The sequence below is a fragment of the Gymnodraco acuticeps genome, unplaced genomic scaffold (assembly GCF_902827175.1).
Source record: "Gymnodraco acuticeps unplaced genomic scaffold, fGymAcu1.1, whole genome shotgun sequence".
Lineage (NCBI taxonomy): Eukaryota > Metazoa > Chordata > Actinopteri > Perciformes > Bathydraconidae > Gymnodraco > Gymnodraco acuticeps.
In genome coordinates this window covers 1,257,025-1,281,083 of record NW_022991188.1, presented here as the reverse complement: position 1 = coordinate 1,281,083, position 24,059 = coordinate 1,257,025, and the positions used below count along the sequence as shown (strand labels likewise).

The 24,059-nt window shown below is 37.8% G+C and overlaps 1 protein-coding gene across 3 annotated transcripts in view; it reads left to right on the top strand.

The window, feature by feature from the left end:
* Positions 1 to 9,021, top strand: part of si:dkey-225n22.4 (collagen alpha-1(XXI) chain) — a 70,163-nt gene extending 61,142 nt beyond the window's left edge. For 2 of the 3 annotated variants that reach the window (XM_034238474.1, XM_034238472.1), the window contains exons 27-32: positions 875 to 907; positions 1,945 to 2,100; positions 2,384 to 2,438; positions 3,507 to 3,704; positions 5,388 to 5,465; positions 5,893 to 9,021. In XM_034238474.1, coding sequence (XP_034094365.1) covers positions 875 to 907; positions 1,945 to 2,100; positions 2,384 to 2,438; positions 3,507 to 3,704; positions 5,388 to 5,465; positions 5,893 to 6,080 — 708 coding nt within the window. In that variant the 3' untranslated portion in view covers positions 6,081 to 9,021. The remainder of the gene's footprint in view (positions 1 to 874; positions 908 to 1,944; positions 2,101 to 2,383; positions 2,439 to 3,506; positions 3,705 to 5,387; positions 5,466 to 5,892) is intronic. The other variant, XM_034238473.1, reaches the window with a different exon arrangement.
* Positions 9,022 to 24,059: the final 15,038 nt, after the last annotated feature.

Below are 24,059 nucleotides of genomic sequence, written 5' to 3'. Positions count from 1 at the left end.
TTATGTTTAGCATGTCATTTACATACTGAGTTCAAAAGTGCCAGTAATTGTGTGATGTTGCCAGTAGTTGTGTTGCATTGTTGTTAGTATTCATGTCCTGGTAGCTTGTTAAAATTATATTATAGGGAACTGGGAGGCTGCTGCTCCCAACAAAATTAGGTATTCATTTTTTGAATGAACTTTCTCTTTTTGTTTAAAGTTATTTTGCTCAGTTGAATACAATAGAAAAAACGTAGTGCTTCAGTATGGAATAATTCAGTTGTATCCTGTTCATAAGAGAACATTTGCATGAAGCTTAACCTTCGCCTTGTTGAATCACTCAGCTTCATTTCAGTTTTGTGGTATTGATGCCCGTTATGTCTCAGTTCACAAAAAATGGCCTCCTGTTTGTTTGACTGGGCTTTCATGCAAGGGCAGAACAGTGCATCTGTTCTGTGGGCATTGAATTTGCTTTTGAAAGTACTCCCAATGATAGTCAAGTGTTTACCGTGTACTCAGCAAACTGATATGACACTGGCTTATTTGTCCCCTACAGCATTAAGATGGCTGAAATCACTTACCAGTAAAGAAGAGCGTGTGGATGGAAAACAGGAAGCCTTTTTAGGAAAGCAGAACATATCCAGAGCCTTTTTTAGCAACAAAAAAGAACTAGAGAATGCATTTCAATAACCAATCTAAAATGTTTTGTAAGCCACAAGTTTTGACAGAAAAGAGTATGGTTCTGCATCAGCAATGCAGAACAGCAAGTGTAGCTTTTCTGACATACTAACTCAGCCTTTGATATGTAAATTGAAGTTTCTAACTGTCTCTCTCTATTTCCCCCTCTTCTCTTTGCCTCCCCACCCTTCCTGCTCTCTTTTCTTTCTTCCATCAGGGCGAAGTGGGACCCATGGGAAGGAAAGGAGAGGTTTGTCGAATTAGACTTTGCTGTATTAGATATAATCCATTCTGTTTTATTCTGCAGCACAGTGGAAAGCCCTGTCAAGCCTGCACGGCTGCTATCGAAGACTAGGCAATACCTCCAGGCCTGGGGAAATCTGGCCCCCGGGCAAAATATACATCACAAAAGGCTTCTTTTCTAAAGGCGCATCAACTGCAATATCAAACACTTACAGTACTGTCTACAGAATCCCAATTGATGGAGATATAGCCCATATTTACTGTTAAACCTGTCAAGATTTCCATTTCGGCATGGTACATTTGTTTCGAATAATTAGTTGGCAGATTTACTTTTATGTCTTATTTCTTGAAACAATGGGTGCTTGTAACCAGATGAAGGCAGCAAATCTTTATTCTCTAGCTAACTGAGCTAACTGCTGTCTTATAACCTTTAATTGTTCTGTTTTTAATATGCATTTGGTATACAGGGACTGTGCTAACTAAGGCTAAATCATGTGACTGCAACACAGTACAAAGCCACTGTCCACTATTCCATGCAGTTGGAAAACACTGCATAGTAGATGTGCTTGTTATACAAAGATTGTTATTTGTGTTAACACATCATCACCCTCCATGTAAAATTGTAAATTATATATTCTCCTTCGTAGTTACACAGACAGTAACATCAAAACAACTTAACATTACTTTGCAGTAGCTAGTAAGCTAGTTAGCTGGACAAGCTAATGGTTCCAAGTCATATTGGAGCAAACTAGCACACTGTTTCAATCATTCCTTAAACACTTTTTTTTACGAAGGTTAACAATAAAAACACCCTGAAGTCTTTATATGACCAACTTTTTTCTACGGCTAGACTTGAGCCACCTTCCTTATTATAGTAGTTAAGCAATGTTGGAACAATGCTCCGCGGCAGGGCTCAACTTACCGTGTATTGATCATTATGAATAAGATATTATACTGTAATATTGTCAATTATTACAAAATAAGCCAATTTCAGCCTTTTTCTTTTTAATTTCTGACCTTGTGTCATCTCTCTTGTTTCTTCAGACAGGAGCTACGGGTTACTTAGGCCATAGGGGAACTGAAGGGAAGAAAGGGGACATGGGCCACATGGGCCACATGGGTTCTGTTGGTCCCAGGGGATTTACTGGACAGGACGGGTTGCCGGGCCAACCAGGCCAACCAGGATATCCAGGGAAACCTGTGAGTAAAACTCCTCCCGACCGTATCCTCTGAGCAGATAAAGAACAAAATAAAAGCAAAGAAAAGTAGACTGAAAGACACAGTCAGCCATTTTCTGCATGGATTGGGTGAGTTAGCTCTGGGAGTAATGGTAGCATTGCTGTCAGTGTGTGTGGGCAGGATACAGATAATGGAGCGTTGATAAGATCCTGTAGATCTGCAGGCACACTCAATCACAGGTTGAGCCTGTTTTCCCAGTCCCATAGTGGATTCGGCTGAATCAAAGTGTAATTGTGTGTTACAGGGCAAGCCTCCCTCAGATGAACATCTTCTAAAGCTCTGCACTGATGTTCTGCGTAGTAAGTATCTGTTTGCTTTTATGTCATTTTGCTGAGATCCACAGTATAAAAGCCTGGGTCTGAAATTCCCTCCTAGCACACATCAAATGCTGTTAAGAGTAGAGTTGCACATTTCACACAATTTCTTTCTTTAATTTACACTGATTATAAGATAATGGGGTTAAAAAGATATCTGGTAAAACATTTAAGTAATAACTCTCTCTTGAAACAGTTGCACAATGTAAAATAACATAATAATGGATTTTTTAAGTTATTTCCCTTTTTTGACAAGAATCTGAATGTAATTGTGAATCAGTAATTTCGTGGTTGCATTCTAAGTCAAGCAAAACTATGGGTGCTTTCGATTTTAACATGCCTACCCGCTTCCCTCAGTAATTCAATGCATCTTAACTCCTCCCAACAATGATGCAATAGGTCGAAACCCATAGTAATATAGATACAATATTGTAATAACTGGTAATCCAATTATGTTATTGGTTTGTTGATGGGGACAGTTGCATTTAGCTGTGCATGACAAATATTTGAAGCCTCTCACTTTCCCTATATGTTCAAAGATGAACTTGTTAAAGTCCTTCATCTGAAGAAGAACAATCAGGCAAAGTTAGAAAAAGTTATTTTCATTATATAAACAGATATGATCCTGTTTACTTTATTGCTCTCTCTACAGCTAGTTTACACAGTTTGCAGTGATGCTAGGAATATCGAGTGACATATTAGTCAATTTATTGTCTGAGCTCTAATTGGATCTTCCGCTATGATGGTCAACCTTGACCAATTTCAGGGTCATGGGAGCAATGATTGGAGGCAGCATCATTTGCTGACTGGAAAGCACCCAAGTTCTCTGCAGCAAACATGATTTACTGCCGATTGCACGGAACTAACAGAGTCCTGAGAATCTCTAAATCTCCATTATTTCTTAGAATACTAAACAGAAATGAGTATGTCAATCATTACACCTTTGTTCGATATATTCATACTCTGAATGTGCTTAGGCCAGCTATGAAAGCAATTTTGACAAAATATTTGATATCCAAATGGATTCACTCAGCACATTTTGGCTGTGCCAAGCAGATCATCTTCCATCACTGCTCCAGAGCCTGGTCCCCCAAGCCAAGTGTGAACCCTGCCAGAGTGTTAAGGGTACCCCGGGCGAGCCTGGAGCACAAGGACCAAAAGGCTCAATGGGAACTCCAGGCTACCCTGGCAGAGGTGGAAATCCCGGGTACCCAGGGCCTCCTGGAATGCACGGTCCTTTAGGCCTTAAAGGTAATATCAACCATAATGTTATAAAGGGAAAAATCAACATGGTTTGACCAGTTTATGTTTTCTGTATTCAATGCCCCACTGGTTTCTGTTCCACTATCTATAACAGTGACACAAATATTTTAATCATTTTCTCTACCCTAATTAAAAACAAAACTATGAACACAACACAACTTTGTAAAAGAGCTACAACAAAATGTACTGCTGCTTTCATCAACGATTAAAATCGAAACAGTGTCAACGACTAGCAAATTGGATGTGTTGATGTTCACTGTACCTCATAAAACAAGATCATTAAACAAGCGAACATCAGTGAAAGTCAGCAGAGCAAAAGACAACAACTGAATGCAAACACATCTCAGAGAGCTGTCTTTGATTTATAACCACTTCAAGACAGGGAGTGGCTAATCAGCCGTGAAAGATGCCAAACTGTACCACACCGCTGCTTTGTTCCATGTAAACTGGTGACTTCAGGGAAACAGCCACTTCAGAGGTATCAGCCTGGCTGAAAACACCAAGGGAAGCGACTGAAAGCTGGACTTGAAGATGAGAGGTTTACTGAAATTATCTCAAATTGGAAGCATTTTGAAGTTAGAAAGAGGTGGAAATATACCATCCTTGGAAGGTCTACTAAAAGACCCTATCAAGTTGGATTATGGAAAGTGAAGGATCCAGCAATTGGAGCTTTTATAATGACACTAGGGAATAAAACTGGATATGGAGGCTTTTTCTTCCATTCTGACTGCTATGGGGATGGCAATGCTGATTGGTCTTTCTATCAGTCCATGACTTTGGTCCGAAGAAAAAATCCTATTTGTTTTGCTATTTACCTGACTTTTCCTGACCAGCAAATCAAATATATTAACCAACAATATTTTGTATATACTTTTTCTGTAAATATATTAACATCTAGTACTGTATACAGTATATATTTGGTAAATATATTCAGGGTTTTAGATGATTAATTTGTTTGAGTCATTAGGAGATTTTCAGTACCCTTGCAATATCATTTAGTAAAGATTTTCCCTAAGGATGAATTGTAATCACTATAAGAACGCCATAACTGTTCATCCAGGGCCATCAGATTGAACTTTTAATGTTACAACACTTTGGTTTACAACCATCACCTGCATAATGAATGACAGTTCTATCAGCCTCAGCTGCAGTTTGTGTGTACAACTAATTATCAAATGATAGCATGATAACAAGCTAAATTGGGATCGTGGACATTGTAATCTGCTTAACATCACCATAATTGCTTTGTCATTGTGAGCATTATATTCATATTTAGTTTAAAGCACTGTTAGGGCTACTACAGTTCCCCAGGGCTTGGCTGTAGACTCTTCTAGTCACGTTATATCCTGCAGAGAATTTTGAGCCACCCATGATTTCACAATTCTTTAAATCTATGGCAAATACTTTTTCTGATAACAATGTAAAACTGAACCTTCTTTGTCCACAATGGAGGTAACTTTAACCCAAAAGATTCCTTTGGATAATAGAGTTGAATCAGTCGGTGAAATAAATTGCTGTAGTGTTACTTTGTAATAAAATCCTGCAGACTCTTACACAGTCAAGGATTGGAAATAGCTGCTTTAGAGGGATAATAGCCTTTCGGTTTCTCAAAGCTAATTTTTTAAAAAGCTTTCATGTAAGGTTTTAAAGCATATATATTATTTCCCCCAGGTGACATGGGACCAAGAGGGCTTAAAGGCGGCAAAGGTGAAGGTTACATTGGACCTCCAGGACCACCTGGACAGCAAGGTATGCAAAAAACCCTTTTTCTTTTTTGTCTTTAAAATGTCTTCACCCATTAAGTTATTTCCGCAACTTTACCAGGGTGTTGTGACATTTGGCATTTCCGATCCGTGAATTTTTAACTAAAGTGCATCAAGGCTGTTTGCTCTGTTACATTTTTAATGATTGTGTGGGTGGATCCTGTTTTTACTTAATTTTCAATGAGATCTCTAAGTGACAGCTCAGTAGGTGGGGTGTACAGACAGTGAGTGCTGAATTTCGCTGGAAGCTATAATAGCTTATTAATTCATGAATAGATGTAATTTATGATCCAGCATGTGCTATTTTTAGTTCATAGAGCAAGAACTATGACCTAATTTAATGGAGCTCTCTTGCCATAAATGAGGCAGAAGTACCAGTTATAGCCGTTTTTTAGCTTTCTTTATCATTGCAGGAATTCAGGGTCCACGTGGCTTTGATGGAATCGGCCATCCAGGAAATGAGGGAATTCCTGGAAAACCAGGGCCTCCAGGAGTTCTTGGTAAACGGGGCAATCCAGGACTTCCAGGGGTTTGTGATGTTTCCATGTGTTATCAAAACTACAACCTCAGGGAACATTACAGCAAAGGACCCAACATCTGATGACTAAGAAGCAGGGGAGAGAATGCTATTGAACGCAGAGTGTTTCGAGAATTTACTGTATCACTGTTTTACAGAGATGTGTATGACTGTTGACTACTTTATGACAAAGTGTGCGTGTGGAGATCAGCTGCACTGGAGGCAGAAATAACCTCATTAGTTGAGTTAAAGTGAAATAGGCAGGGCATCAATTATTGATTATGGAATTCATGATCAAAGACAGTCAGCACGCTAGCAACCTACAGTTTCTTACTGACATACCAGACTTACATGGCTAATTTATTCTTGCAAAGTTTGAAAAGCAGCTTACGAAAGTGGGGTTTCATTCTAAGTAAGTCAGGTAAGCACCAAGATTTGTATAACTAAGTTGTGTTGTTTTTGTGTCAATAGCAAGACAACTAGGATTTGAAATAACTTTATGAATAGCTACCTCCTCTTTTACTCTATGTTCAAGTCAATGTTACTGAAGGTTTTGTTAATACTTTGGATTAATCCCTCTTCCCATTTCATTTCAATGCAAACAACACACAGACACATTTCCTAAACAAAATATATAAATGATAAAATAATGATGAAAGTGTATTTTAAAAAGGCTGAAAGGACCTTTTGCCCTCCTGTGTGAGCTAATGGGGCAAATCATATGATGTATTCTACTCAGAACCCATGCAGTAGAATTGCAGTACGTGAAGTCTTCCTTAATTAATTCATAATTATCTATTTATTCCAGAATATGAGTCATATTAAAACTGCATATAACCGTATACTATGAATAGAAGTAGATAACACTCATGCTGTGCTTGACGGCTGTGGATCCAATTGGCTTCATCAAAAGAGGTCCATATCAACCAGTGAGATATTATTCCCTCCTTCAGTGCAGACCTGACCAAGATAAATGATTATCTTCAAAGGATGTAAAAAGTACAGTACACTCCCTAAAAATCCATTTGGAAAAGTCACAATGAAAGAACAGGAAACACAATTTTCACATGATTACCATGCAAAAAGTAATCATGCAACCTTAAAGTTAATACATATATGAGAAATTACAGCATTGTTAGAACTAATAACTTCTGGTTGAAAAAGCATATTCTATGACCTATTATTTATGGAGCACCAGGAGTTGTGTAATCCATCACTGTGAGACGTTGTAAGAAACATGTTACTGTATATCTTATCCAATCATATTTGTTTTGTTATTAAGCCAATATTATAGACTTATATTTTCATTGCTCCTGTGTGTGTTTTACATTGAATGATCAAACAGTGATCTTAAAAGCAATTTCTTCTAGGCTTACAGTTATTTTTATCTTCAACTTGGTCAGTACTTTATGCTAACATCCCAGAATGCAATGCATCACATTTTTTTGTTGTTGCAATAATTATGGTTGTACAACTATTAACATGTAATGATGAGGATAAACTATGATGATTTGTAAGTGTTGTAAATGTAAATTCGCTGCTTTATATTGAGTAAACCATTGGGTATTTGGGGAGAAGTGACTGAGTGAACAAACATTTCTGACACAGCGCATATGTCACCAAATAGCACCCCATAATTAAGACTCATCTGTGGCCTTTACTTGTTGCTGTAGCTCTGTGCAGTGTCCTGAAATATAATTGGCTGCCTGGAAGGTTGTATTGCTCCAATCTTGCTTGAAAAAAAAAAAGATTTCCCAGTTGTATTTTGTTCATTCAACTGCTTTTCCTACTTGTTTTTCAGTATGATAGGACCAACTACTATTATCTGCATATGTTTACTTTAGTGAAATTATACAGTTGGCCCACAATGTGACCAAACTGATTTATTTTTTGAAATTGTTACCAATGTTTAAAGACTCAACTCATTCAGAGTATTTTACATTTCTCTGTTTTCAACGAGTCGAATGAAAACTACAGCCTCTTAAGCAAATTTACAAAAGGGATTCAGTGAAGCTGTGTGTTGGCAGAAATGCCACATAAGTAAGGACAGGTCTATGAAGCCATTTTTTCAATTCCAGATTAAGCAATAGTTTGGTTCCATAGGCATTAAAGTACATTTTTTATAAATAATCAAACAGTCTGTTTACAAGAATGAAGAAATCATGTGGTTAGTTTTTATTTTCACACAAATTCAAAAGTCTGTTTTTCCGTCACCATTTATGGAAAGTGTTGGTGGTTATGTGCTAAATTGCTTTAGTTCCAGTTTCTCAAGAAAAGGGGCACTCCATGTATGGTGAGGACTGATAAGACTTACATGTCAAAGACTTGGAACTCTTCCAAAGGCCTTGTAGAGGAACAAACGGGTTAGCACCTCTCTCTAGGGTTCAGGCTTCAGAGTGGCTATTTCCAGACTCTTATTTGTTGCTCTCAAACTGTAATTTTGGACTTGCCAAAATAAGCTTGACAGGTTTAAAGTATCTGTAAGAGAAGCAAGCCATATGTTATCATTCAAGTCTTAAAAAGTAGGAAGAATTCAGGCATGTGTCAAGCAAATACAGTCCTGCTGGAAGAGTTATGATTTAAGTGTGACAATCCTACTGCTTATTGCTAAAAATATTAGATACTATTTTGTTGTATGACGATATTAAATGACTGTATTGTATGCTGCCAAATTATGTTTATTGCTTACTTTTCCATTTAAATGTTTGCAACCATTATGTCACTTATATTTAAAAGGTTTATAAAAGAAAAAAGAAAATAAATCTCAGGCTTTATATAGCAACACATAGAGGATGAAATGCCTAAGTTATAAATAGTTTGATGAAACATTAATGATTTTGCTATTCATAGAGACTGTCCAGTAGTGTACGTATTCCACAGATAAAAGCATCCGTAAAAGCATTGGTTCATTCAAATGATCAAAGTCCATCCTCTGGGGAATGTACTAAAGAAATACAATTGTAGGATCTTGCTTTTTTTTTTAAACTTGACCTGTAAGGCAAGGCAAGTTTATTTATATAGCACTTTTCAACACAAGGCAATTCAAAGTGCTTTACAACAAATGAAAGAGATTAAGAAAATGGCATTTAAAATCAGTCATTAAAAAGAAAAGCTAATAAAATCAACATTAAAAGAAAAAATACATGGATAAAAGTTACAGTGCTGTCAATTAAACATTAAAAGCAAAAGTACATGGATAAAAGTTACAGTGCAGTCTAAGATATGAATAGTTCAATTAAAAGCAGCGACAAAAATAAAAGTCTTCAGCCTGGATTTAAAAGTAGTCAGAGTTGTAGCGGACCTGCAGGTTTCGGGAGTTTGTTCCAGATATTTGGAGCATAATAACTGAACGCTGCTTTACCATGTTTAGTTCTGACTCTGGACTAGAAGACTTCATTATGCCATCTGTTTTTAATCTGCCTTTGGTGAGTTCCTTAACATGATAGGAATCAGGGTATTTTCTAAACTGGGTAACAGGGGCGCTGCGCTGCACCCTCATACCAAAATGCAGATTTTCCCTGTCAAATTTTAAAGGGATGCCAGAAAACAATATTTCTGTTTGTCAAATACAGTATAATTACTCCAAAAATATGAAAATCGTGTCAAATAGACCGTCAGACGGCATATACAGCTTTGATGTACGGAGCTCCAGCGTCACGTTGATGTTTACGTCTGCGGCGCCATCTTGTATACGGGCGACATGTTCTCCCGAGAATTGATATGTTATATAAAAGATCAGCGCTCCTGCCCTCATACTATAATTTTCTAGAAAACCCCTGGGAATACAATACCACATTTTTGGAGTACGCCTACACACGTTTTACTCTCCAAACCTCACATCACATGGGACATATTTGTGCATACTAGTGTGAGGTTGGGTGAACCCTGACTGTTGTTAGAAGACAGAACTAGGTCTTTAGCATCAAAGTCACGTGTTCTCTACTGTACATCCAATCACCCTCTCCACATTTTACGTTCTACTTGGTTATCATCTACATTTTGCAGATGATGACATTGTCACCTTTGGCATTTTGACCTGAGCTTTACTATTTTAGTAATTTTAAATATTTAAGATTACAGGGCTTCAGATATGCATAATGTTGTCACTATGCATTATGCACTGTATTTGTAATATATTCAAAAATACATCAATTAATACTCTATTCAATGTAAAGATTATTTCTAATATACGTATATACTGGAGTAATTAAATGTCTGCATTGGTATTTTTAAACATATTTTTGTACATTTTGCAAATGCATTGCATTCAAAGTTTGGTTGTAAAATGATTCTATATTAAAATAAACCTTAATTATGGAACACTGAGTTTTCCCTGACTTCTTGATTGCAGTTTTAATGAATAATATTTCTGACAGTACGGGTTTTGGTTTGAAAAATAGGCTACCCAGCTAGCGGGGAACGTTGTCACAACTTTGGCTAACATTACCTACAGGTTCTAATAATGTTTTAAAGAAACGTTTTAATCTGATGTTCAAAGAAGCTTTTTAGGATGTATATTATTTCAAATAATGTTCCTATAAGGTTTAAGGTTAACTAAGATATATCGTTTTAACTCCAACATTCAGAGGATGTTTTAGAATGTTATTAAGGCCTGAGATGACAGAAAGTTTTTTATAAAATGTTCCTTTAATGTGATATGTTAACAAAGGTGGAACGTTTTGCCTGCAACATTCTAAGGATGTGTTTTGGACGTTGTTGGGGTAACACATTAAGATGTTCTTTATAAAACGTTCCCTCAATGTTACATGATAACAAATGAAGAAGAAACATTCTCCAAGAAACATTCTGAAAATGTTTCAGGAGGTTATTCTTTTTTTATAAAACGTTCCTGTGATGGCAAATATTAACACGGTCATGGTCAGATTTATATCTAGAGCGCTTTTAAAAAAAAAACTTGTTGCATTTGTTTGAAAAGGATGTTTTAAAAAATCTGATGTCACCACATTTTCCTTTTGAAAAAAACAAACAAGCATGTAATTCATGATACGCTGTTTGCGGTGGCATGTGTGAGTTCCCAGCTAGACATTTTGGTTCTCAAAAATTCTGAGAATGTTACCATTCATTGTTCTAGGAATGTTTTCAGCAGGACGTTTTATTTTGGTTCCCAGAATGTTCTTCTGAAAGGTAGGATAACGTTCTCTAAAAACATTCTTAACATTTTTGGTGATAACTTTCTTAAGATGTATGAGCGCATTGAGACAATGAATAGGACGTATAAAAACGAATTTGCATGCCAATATTCACTCGTACACTTATAATCACACTAAGGTATGGAGGCCCACAATATTCATAATGTCATATGTGTAAAATATCAGAAAATAATCACACTTTTTTCTGACTATAAAGGTTATCTCGTATGTAGGTTCTAACTGTTAGATAAGCTATCTGGCCGTGTCTGGTTTGTGAGAGCTGCGTATAAACAGTATCCGCGGTTTATGCATATTGGATACAAATCGTTATTACACCCTTTAGATTTGAGACCGACAGACATATAGAAGAATGGACCGACAGTCACTGCCCGTCCCTGAGACCCCTGTTAGTGTTTGTTTCTACTGTGTGTCTCTCTCTCCCCCCCCCCCTTACTTTCACCAGCTGATTCCGAGTCTGATTCTGGGTCCCCTCCAGTACATGTTCCACCGACAGTGACTTGTACTAGCTGCTGGTCGCATTTAAAAAAAAAAGAAAGAATAGACTTCTGATAAATCGGAACGATAAAGCACGTTATCCTACTCTAATATAATAACATTCTGGCAACATCGAACTTCTAGCTGAAAATGTTTTAAGAATAGTAGGGCATAATGTTCTAACAATGTTATCAAAAACATTTAAAAAAGGTTATTACCAAGCATTTTAAGAATGTTTTTAGAGAACGTTATCCTACCTTTCAGAAGAACATTCTGGGAACCAAAATAAAACTTCCCGCTGAAAACATTCCTAGAACAGTGAATGGTAACATTCTCAGAATGTTTTTAGAACCAAACATTTCTAGCTGGGTACAGCCTAATTCAAAGGGAGCTTTCACACAAATCTACCCTTTGATTCATTATTGATCAGGAATATAACACACTAACGAACACACTGACTTTATCTTCTTTGATCCTGTCAGTTTATATGCTTCATAAAGGTAAGATCTGTGCTGATTGAATCTGCTTTCAGATCATAAAACTAACTCGGTCTGATGTGAAGGATGCCAATCAAACTCAGGTGGTTTACCAACATGCGGTTTATTTTTTATCTTAAAAAGGAAACAGGATTTCCTGAAAGTTGATAATCTGATTAGCATAAATTATAAAGATAAACTTCTATTTCATCCATCTTCGGATGGACAGTCCAGGAAGCAATCTTACTATCAATAAATCATGTTTCTGCATACAATTTGGTAATCATAGGAACAATCTGATTGCCAGCATGTGGGTGCACAATTTGTGTCTAATACATTTGCCATACTCAAATAAAACACTGGTTTGTTGTCCTGTATCATATGTTGTGTACTTAATTATGTATACTACTTTGTGCACTTTATTATGAACTGTAGTCTATGCACTTTATCACATATCCTATTCTGTGCACTTCATTCTGTATACTTCTCTATTTACTTTATCATATATCCTCCTCTGATCACGTCATCCTACCCTGTGCCCTGTTTGTTGAGCAATTGGTTATATAAGCCACTTTTATGATGTTTTTGGTTGTTTGAATATGAAAACCTTTAACTTTATATTGATGTTTTCATGGTTCATGAGATTTATTTTTCTTCTTGAAACTAATATAAATGATATTCAGTTGTTTAATGCCACTTACATATTAGAGTAACTAAAAGCAGCAGGACACATAAAGGTAAATTATCTTTCCTGATATGCAGGACATTAGTATTTAAGTGGATATGGATTGTTACTTACAAATATCTTTACAATTATGTCAACCTACAAAAATGTACCCATAGACCCACTCCTATTCCTCAGCATAGAGTTTCTAGACCCAGCTAGTAGCTATATTCACGCTGTGTCCCATTCCATGCTACCACTAAAGTCATTCTCTTCACGGCTTGGTCCCATCTTCATGCTGACAGCTATAATGCTACGAATGCCAGAGAGGTAGATAGACAGTTGGTTTAGAATGGGAATAAAATATAAATAATATTGATAATAATATTCTACTATGTATTAACAGAGTCCAAGCATTGCTCAACAAACACTATTTGAGTTGACTAGGACATACCAACAAAGTAGACTTTTCTAAAAAAAATAAAACAAGACAAAGGATTACAAAAGATTCACATTCACAATAAAAAAAATGGAACAAACGGTATGCTAACAACATATAAAACGGCTGAGACAGATCTCAGCCAACAGGAGAGGGTAATATTGCCAGGGAATATAAAAAAATGGGACTTTCAGATGATTAATAACCTTTTATTTTTCCTGTTCGGTATTCTGCCAACGACAACTTCATTATAAATGCCTCATAGTTGCAACACTGGTGAAGGGGGGAACTCATTACAGCAAAGTGTGAAAAAGCCACTTTGACACAAATCGATTGTGTCCTTTAAACAGCAAGTGGATGAAATATTTGGTAGCTCCGGGGTGGAGAGTGCACCAATGGGCACCATTATTTCCACACCACTCTTCCCTAGTCAAACTCTTTTTTCCGATATTACGCTCACTCAATTGTGGAAAAGCAATGTGTAGATCCTCCCCATGGTCCTCCAACTGCCACTCGCATCACACTAGCAACTGGACAAAAAAAATGCAACAGATGACTGTCATTCCATGACACCAAAAGCAGGACCAATAAAGGATTGAGCTTTTTTAAAGAAAGCAACACATAATGACCATTTTTTACCCTTGAAACATCTCAAGAATACGTTTTTTTTACATAGTTTACATTCACAGCTGTGAAATGACTGCCTCAAGGGAACATTGAGATTCCGAGATCTCCTGCTGATTTTTCCTTGGGTCTTACCACCGATGCCACTTTGAGATGCAACAGAAGTCTTGATCATGAAAAGGCACCCTTATTAATTAAAAGGTAATTAACTGAATTGCCTCAGAGCCTTAACACATATTAAATGGGCTGTAGTTTCCATGCTATACTGGGCATTTGACATGATTGGCCTCACATCACTTTGTGGCTCACCAGCTCACAAAAATGCGTAAAGAAAAGAGAAACAATTTTCATAACTAGGGTGTGAGAGTGAAGGTGTACCCTATCTTTAATTTAATGTAATAATACATATTTATTGCGCAGATGCACAAATGATAATGGTAATTTTGGCGATTAGGCCCCGTTGTGCAGGAAGTATCATTCGGGAGGGTAGAACCGATCCGATGAAACCCCCCTGGGGTCTAGACACTGGTGGTGGTGCATGGATAGTTGGGGTCGGTCTGAAGAGGAGTGGCTTAGCTTGACCCTGGATTCAGAGGGACAGGAGGTGAAAAGGGGTGGCGGAGGGTTGCGTAGAGTCACCTGAAATGACAGCTGTCAGAGGGGGAAGAGCAGATTTAAAAGGTTTGACAGAGTGCTATGATAGGCTCTTGGGAATAGAGCGAAGTGATTGGTTAAGCTGAAGAGTGACGCCCCCGGTCACTTATTGAGAGGAGAGAGAGTAGTAACATGGGAATAGTAAATGAAGAGTAAAGATGCTCTTCCTGGTTGAACTTGCGCTGAGCTTCATATGTGGTCACATAAGATGTGTCTGTCACTAGAAGCAGCTTGGTTGTGGGTGGGTGTGGATCGTGATTAACTCAGAGTTGATAAATAATATGCTGGTCCTATTCATCAATTTGGTAACCGGAAAGGTATATTACGCAAATACAGAGCTGGGGTTCATATGACCATTGTAAAATACGACTCTGAGAGGGCACGGATGTAGAACTGGAGCACATAGGATCAATGGAGAACTGATGAACAAATGACCATTGGAGAGCACATCTGGTAAACTGGAGAACATAGGACAATGAGAACTTGGGATCCTGAGAGAGCACATGTAAATCTAGGGAGAATTGTACGGAGCCCTGGAGGGTTCATAGAGAGAAAAATAAATAAAGCGTGCGCACGAGTTACTAAAGCGTGCGCACGAGTTACTAAAGCGTGCGCACGAGTTACTAAAGCGTGCGCACGAGTTACTAAAACGTGCGCACGAGTTACTAAAGCGTGCGCACGAGTTACTAAAGCGTGCGCACGAGTTACTACAGCGTGCGCACGAGTTACTACAGCGTGCGCACGAGTTACTAAAGCGTGCGCACGAGTTACTACAGCGTGCGCACGAGTTACTACAGCGTGCGCACGAGTTACTACAGCGTGCGCACAAGTTACTAAAGCGTGCACACGAGTTAGTTAGGTATATAATGTACAGCACAACAGACCAGCCTTTCTCCCCGAAGCATGAAGAGGACGACTTCACCTGCTTGATCGGTAAGTTAAGTTGATTATTAGCTTGCTATTAAACATGAATTGATAGCTCAGCAACATCTAAATCATCCTAGAAAGAGGTAACAAGAGTGTGCCGAGAAGTAAGTAATCATCAATGCAAAACAAACAACTCAAATTTGGATAATCGATATGTCCATCCCACAGGGACTCATTTATCAACACTAGCCCCCTAGGTGTGTGTGTGTGTGTGTGTGTGTGTCTATCGGTGTGCTTGTAGCGCTAGTTGGCAGTTTTACATAGGAGCTGGCCAAAAATATACGTAAAGACAGTCAGAAACTAATGCGATTTAAAATGTGTCTTACGATCATTGTGTATGCGAGAGAACATGCTACATTTCACAGCAACACATGTTGCAACATACCTTCTTTGAGAAGCATTACGTTGGCTAAGTTAACCTAACGGTGAGACTGTTTGCTTACTGGTGGCTCTTGGCTGCGTCTTACAGGGGTTTGTATTAATGTTAACCAACCAGATTCTGTGAATGACTTTACGCAGCAGGGAGTTCCCGGTAGCTTAACTTTGTATTTGTCCATCTACCGACATAGCCAACTTGCTAAGTTTAACAAGCTAATAGCGCTAGCATGAGCAGCTAGGATAAGCTGATATAAATGGTGTCAACAACACTAGTTTTTCAACCAATGACTGTTCGTGGATGTAGTGATAAAAACACTTTTGATTGTGCATCAAGTGTAATGTTCTTATTTGTTACAAATAAGACACCGTCTTGAATCTTTAGACTAGCTTCACTAGCCACTTTATTAGCCAACAACCAGTACCAACTCACATCTTGTTCTACTCACTTCTATGTCAATAGATGTTATACTGCCACCTAGTGGTAAGTAACATATATGCATTGTAACTATGCATAAACGTCTATCATTACATCAAGTGTTTCAATGGATTTAAATGTCACCATAACATACTTTACAAATCCACAGTTCTTTGCAATCGTAAACGTTGTGAATGTTTGCAATTTATACTTTGTTTAATCCTCTTTCTAGAGCAGACAGTTGAAACAATGGATGCTGAGCTGAGGGGTTTCTTAATTAAGCGGAACATTTCTGAGGAATTTATCCAAAAGCTGGAAAATGAAAAGGTAAGCCTTTAAATGCCATATGTAAATATGTACCCGTCCTCTTTATGTGTGTTGTTATTCTCAATTATTTCATTGAAGTGTACTGCTCGATTTTTGATTTGATTTATTTCGAACAGGTAAAACAACAATACAAAAAATAAAAATGAAAAGAAACAAGAGAATTATGCACTTTACAAACGTAAAGGTGGGGTAGGTAATTTTGGAGAAACCAGCTTGAGTGCGCTATAATTAGAAAATACACAACCGGAACAAATCTGCCACTTCCTTCCAGAGCCCCTCCTCCAACACACACGAATGCGCACATGACCAATGAGGGCACGAGATAAGTTTGTGCACTGATGGAAGGCTGACAGGCAGGTAGGCCATCCAGTTATTTTAGCCGGGCCGGCTAAAATGATTGGTCGTGCTTTTTACAGCGCTACGGCTTCCACAGATGACATTTTGTTATGGATTTTTTGTCAAAGCACTTCAGATATTCATTGCTATCGGGATGTTGAGAGCATTCCATGGAATATAACAAAAAGTGTATCTCGAGCCGGTTTCTCAAACTGACCTACCCCACCTTTAAGCAGTATCAAATTGATAAACAAAAATATTATTGACTTACAAATGATATACAAACAAACGATCTACCTAATTACATATCCAAAAAGGAGTGGGGAGAAGTCAGTTGATTGTTATGCTGATTGTCATTGATTAGAATAGTGATATTGAGAATTCAGTTAAGCTGGGAATCACGTGAAATCTATATTCATATCTTGTGTGTTGAAAGAATGGCTAACTGAGGTTGCTCCGAATAAACGTCTGTGCTGCGTCCTTAAAATAACAATGAACAACAGAAATTATTAATAAACTAACATGGGTTGAACTGCTAGGCAAAAGGAGCTATACTATACAATGACTATAATGAAATGCTAATACTCAAGTTGACCACATGGTGGCTCTCTCACAATATGTGCATTATTACAATACAATAGGGAGTAATTATTCTTATTTAGATAATTGAAATATTTATCATAGCCCAGTCAAAACTTATAGCAATGTACATTGCTACTGAACTGAAATATGGGCTTAAACTACAGTAAATTATTTACTAAATCAACATACTCTGTAGACAAAATAACACATGAACAAATTAGTAGGCTGCATATATTATTAGTAGCGCCAAGTGGCTAGAAGCTTTAAGAATGGCACGGAAACATATGACACTGGACTCTGACTTTGCAATAGGACATTATTGTAAATTAATAGCACCAGTGATTAAGCAATGGTGAATTAACTACAGTAGTTGCCTACATCCAGACAATCATCTTTATTCCTATTATTAGCTGGAAAGGCTTGGGTATAGGCAGTTAGCAAAAATAACAACAAGCGGATTGGACTACCAGGCTTAACTTGAAATAGCTCTCATTAAATGACTAACTATACAGAATATACTAACTGTATAAATTGCCCCAAAACAAAAATAATTACATTGAATGAATGAATTGCGTATGACCTTTCCATGAGGTGAAGAACAAGTCAAATAACTGACAATAAATATTTTTGTTGAATCCAGAAAGCACACATTTTGGCCACAGTGAGGGTTAGTGTTGCTTACAAAAATCAAAAATGGATTTTCTTTTTTAATGAAATTATTTTAGCAGGTTGTTGGAAATTTGGTAATACAAATACAATTGGTGAGATGTTGAACATTTTAGGAGAGTATTCCCAATTGAAAGTACATTTGAACTAATGTGGCTCAATGGTTTTAAGAGTCAAGTCATTCATAATTCTATTATTTATTTCGGCACATTAATATGTAATTATAATCATGCTCCCAACGATTGTTTTTGTCTTTTTTTTTTCTCCAGATTGATGCATCAGTAATACCTGTAATGACGGATGCTGACCTGGCAAAGTACATCCCTAAAGCTGGAGATAGAATAGCTACTGTTGCCTTCTGCCGGCATAACAATTCATCGATTGACACAAAGAGCAGGAAAGAGACAATGCTCACAAGGCTGCGACAGAGATTGGTCTCTGGTGAGGCACCAGTACCCGCAAAAAGAAAGCAATGGGCAGGAAATACAAGTGCTAAAAAGCAAGAGAGACGGGTTGAACTTGGATGGATGGATTTCGATGGAAAGCAGAAACGGTACAGACAAGTGAAGGCAATCAATGGTGGAGGAACAAGACACCTGATCATCAGCAAGGACAAAACAGTAGTGGAAATCAAAGAAATGGCTGAAAACTTGTTTTTCCCAGATGGTTTTTCAAAAGGAAAGAGAAAGCTCTCAAATTATTCAACTGAAATTGAATCTTCTCAGGTACAGGTCAGCAGTTCTAGCACTGTGGATGACTTGTATGAAGAAAGCAGAGTAAAAATCCTTAGATTGTACCTTTGTACCAAAATAAGAAAAGTGGAGCTGTCCTCAGATGAAGAGGAGGCAGAGATGCAGTTAACCTCAACCCCAGTTGTAGATCTTACTGGAAGTGAGCCACATTATTCAACTGATGTACAGGGGATCGATGACATGGTTCATCAAGAGATCGATCTTGAGATTATTATTGGGGCTATGGCAAATGATGGTGTGCAGTTAGATGACACACTGCCATGGAATGACCAGCCACCACATGGATTGGGCGAACCGCAACCTGCAACGTGGAATGACCAGCCACCACATGGATTGGGCGAACCGCAACCTGCAACGTGGAATGACCAGCCACCACATGGATTGGGCGAACCGCAACCTGCAACGTGGAATGACCAGCCACCACATGGATTGGGCGAACCGCAACCTGCTCTTGTTACAGAGCCATGGAATGACCAGACAATGGATGAACCTGCTCCTGTTACACTGATTATCAGGAGGGGGCATTGTCTCACTGACCTTATCAAAGCCTTCACAAACCCAGACATTTTAAACACTGAGGTGTTTATAAAGATGCGTCTACCCAATGGTAAACTTGAAGAAGGAGAGGGAAGTGGTTTGACCCGGGACTGCTTAACTGAATTTTGGACAGACTTTTATGAAAGATGCACCTTGGGAGGGAATGTAAAAGTTCCCTTTATTAGACATGATTATCAGTCTGAAGAGTGGCAGGCAATTGCCAGAATCTTAGTAGTAGGGTGGAGGATTGCTCGCTATTTCCCAGTGAAACTGGCAGTACCATTCCTTGAAGAGGCACTGTACGCCACATCCACCAGTAGCTTAAAGGACACCTTTTTGCAGTACGTGTCTGAACAGGAGAGAGAGGTCCTTGTTAAGGCTTTGGAAGACTTCAACTCTGTTGACACTGACGCACTGTTTGATGCCCTTGAAGCACATGAGTGCCAGCAGGTTCCTACCAAGGACAATCTGATCCCACTGCTTTCACAGATGGGACACAAGGCTCTCATACAGGCACCAATGTATGTAATCAAGTGTTGGCGTCCCATTGTGGTGCACTTAGCAAGTGTGTTGCCACAAGATGCCCTGCATCATGTTATACAGCAGAAAACACCAACTGGAAAAGCAGTGAAGGAGCTTCTTCAGTTCCCAGATGAGATGACTCCACCCCAGACTGCAGTTGCCCGCTACCTGAAGAGATATGTAGGTGAAGTTGATCTGAGCACCCTTCAGCTTTTCCTCCGCTTCTGCACTGGTTCCAATTTAATGGAACAAACTATTAAGATACAATTCATCGAAACCTCGAACTTCGAGCGAAGACCACAATCTCACACATGTGGCTGCCTTTTAAAACTACCTGTAGGGTACCACAATTATCCAGATCTCCGCAGTGATTTTAATAGTGTACTTACAAGCTCTGTATGGGTGATGGATATCATCTAGACAAGAAGGAGATAGCGTCTATAGGTTGCACCCACAATTTCTACTGCAGTTATGGTTTTGAAATGAACATTTAAAGACAGGAGATAATTTTCAAGGTGCAAAAGGCTTTCTTTCAGCATTTAACATTTTCTTAGCTAGGCGCTACGTTTATATATGCACTTTAAAACTTTAATTGATAGAGAAAAGTGAAGGACTGTGGGTGTGACTGTTTACATACATGTGGGATGTTTTCACTATAGACTCAAGTGATTTGGTATTGAAATGCTGTTTAAAGTACTGAAGGCAGTACTTAAGCATACTATTTTCTTAGGAATTGGTATTACAAATGTGTTATATTGATACTTCAAACTGCATGGTTGTAGTTGTAGTGGGGTGGGTTGGGGGGCGGTTGTGGTGGTTTGTGTGATGGTCCTTTAGCAGAAATGAACTGCAACTCTTGATTATCTGGTGCAGTTGCCTACTGAAAGAATCTAATAGTTTCCAGTTTGTGCTGATTGAATACCTCACAAACTCACACAACATTCCACATTTGATAATACATTTTTACTCATAGTCACAGTAGAAGTTATGATATCAAAGAAGATACATTTTCTGATACACAGGAGCCAATGATTGTGTTCAATAGGCACACAACAGCTACTAGATAGCTGTATGCAAAAACATAAGCTGAGCTAAGTAAATATGCATTTATGTTTGATTGCTAGGGATTTGCATATTATGTTTTGCCTTCATTTGAAAATCCTTGCACTGCATTGACATGATTGTTGTTCAAATCTGCATGTTAATTTGGAATAGAGTGATTCCAAAGGGCAGAATAACTATTGAAGGATGTTTTATTTTTATAGAATATTTTACTCAAATGTGTTAATTGTTGTTCCTGTTCCTGTTGTACACATGTCCTATTTTAAGAGTCTATTCATTTGACTAATCTGGTCTTTCTGTTTAGCATGAATGTATTTTGACCAGAGTAAACATTTAATAAGAGTTTATGGGGGAAAGTTTAAAACCTCAACATTTACTCAAGTTCTTATGTCAGTGCCTGTTTATTGGTGACATTCAAGTTTGCCTAAGTAGGGCTTAATGTTAAAATACGATGCATACAAAAGCACTCCCTTTTGTATTTGTGTTGGTTTTGTTATTTTTCAATCATGTAACATTGTTACATTGTTATCAAATACTCCTTCACTGCAAGGTCAGTAATGATCCATTTATTTGTTTGTTTGTTCCACACAATAAAAGACGATTATTATGTGAAGCACATGGAATAAATATGTATCATTAAAGTAAGATACATTTTCTGTTCACTGTATATGAAATATCAAAGGTGAATTAATGTTTACAATACATGTCACACATTGCTAGATACATTTACCATATATACATTCATATACATGTGTATATCCTAAACTATTCAAAAGTATATAAAGGAGTCAAAATTAGTACAGTCTTAAACAGCAGTAAAATCCAACATTAATTCAGCAGTAATATTAATCCAGAAACATCATATATAATAATAAAACACTGACAAGGAACATTTTACTGCACGGTGACTACTTTTACTTTTCATACTGTTATTTACATTTTGCTGATAATACTTAAATACTTTTAATTATGTAAGGTTTTAAATGTAGGATTTAGTGGAATATTTCCACAGTTTGGTAGGGTTTTTACTTCAGTAATGGATCTGATACTTCTTCCACCAATAGCAGAAAGAACTGCAACATTCATGCAGTTGCCTCCTCAAATACTTGTGGGCGAATTATATCCCTCAATGATAGATATAAGTCAAGTGCTTGTGACCTACTCATTGGGAACCCCATGCCTGATTCTTCCATTATGATTGTGCACAAATCAAACATGTCCTCGTCACATGGAACTGAAGTTAGGAACTTGCAGCTCTCTTTGCAAGTGGGTAAGTCTTCACTGAATGGAACAAGAAGGTCATCTGCACCCCACAAATGAGGTGCCGTATACATGATATTAGGTATTCCTGCAGGGACATTGGCGTTTGTAGAGGGCCTGATGCGATGTGCGTTCCAAACGTGTCTTATCTCATTCAAGTCCTCCTGCAAAAAGAAATGAAAAGGGGGATAAATTGTATGTACCATATGGAATAATAGCAAAAAACAAAGTTATCTGATACTCTCGTTGCCCACTGCACACACATCATTCAAGCTCCGACATAGCGCTGTTATTTCAGAACAATGGGTAGGGCTTTTTGTTGCGCGTTGGCAAGAGATTATTAGATTTGAACCTCACGGCATGCTGTACGCGATCTGATAAATAAAAGATGTAGATATCAAACACAAATTGATCGCTATAATAGAGCCGTATTAACAGATAATTGGCGTTATGGGTTACATCACGGATACATTCTTCAAATTCAGAGGTCTAATTGTGTGAGGCATTTTTAGCGCAAACACATATTCTAACGCATTCATTATGCATGCAGCTATCAAGTGTACACTGACAATTAAGCACAACTAAACTATACATAACATAACTTTGAGTCAATTCCTTCATCATAATACATCCTACGTTAAATGAATAGGTACACATGCATGCAACTATAGTAGGCCTACGTCTTAATTAAATTATACCCAAAGTGCGTAAAGACTCACACAACTCATTCAACAACACCGTTAGCTATCCCCTAAATAAAAAAGGCCTATAGGCTATGCCAGCTGTAAATATACGTTATCAAAAATGTTTGCCAATGTCTATATAGCCTATTTATAAGTTAATCATGTCTATGCATTAACATTGGACATTGGCAGGCTATGATTGTCTGGCAAGTTGTCAGAAAACGTAGTGCGGTTATTCGTAAAACTGTTGTGTGACTCGTTACGAATGTTGGGCAGACTTTGTGTTTATAGCCTGTGTGTTCAACGTAGGTTCATCTTGATGATGAATTTATGTCAGGTTGATTTTAAAAGTTGTTCTACAGTGGGTGTATTTGGCAGATCATTGCTGCCTATCAGTATGTGGATGGGCGTGTAACCGCGGCCGCGCACACGGCCTAAAGTTTAGCTGTTCTACTGATCAAATTTGCCCTTTAACTCAAATTGATCAAACAGCAAAAACTCCACCGATTCTATTTAAAGAAATACGATACAGTTGGCAGTCAACAAAAAGGCTTAACACAAGCATTCTCTCCCAACAGTATGACATTTATTATCAATATCAAACACATTTACAAAAAATACTTTAACCAGTAAAAAAGAACAACAATTTATTATGAATTCATCTACTAGGCTATTTAAAATATAGGTATCCAGCGTATAAAAACCGACTAAATGAGCTTAGACAGTTACTGTTGGGAGGGGGAAGCAAGCAGGTCAAATCTAAATATTAGGCTACTCACCGCCACTCACACGTGCACTGTACAGACACAACAACTGAAAATAAAATGATAAATTAAGAAAGGTGCAAAATTAACTACACACACACACACACACACACACACACACACACACACACACTTAAGGGGCAGTGAAGTGCACGTGTGAATGGCGGTGAGTAGCCTAATATTTAGATTTGACCTGCTTGCTTCCCCCTCCCAACAGTAACTGTCTGCGCTCATTTAGTCGGTTTTTATACGCTGGATACCATTTTAAATAGCCTAGTAGATGAATTCGTAATACATTGTTGTTCTTTTTACTGGATAAAGTATTGTTTGTAAATGTGTTTGATATTAAT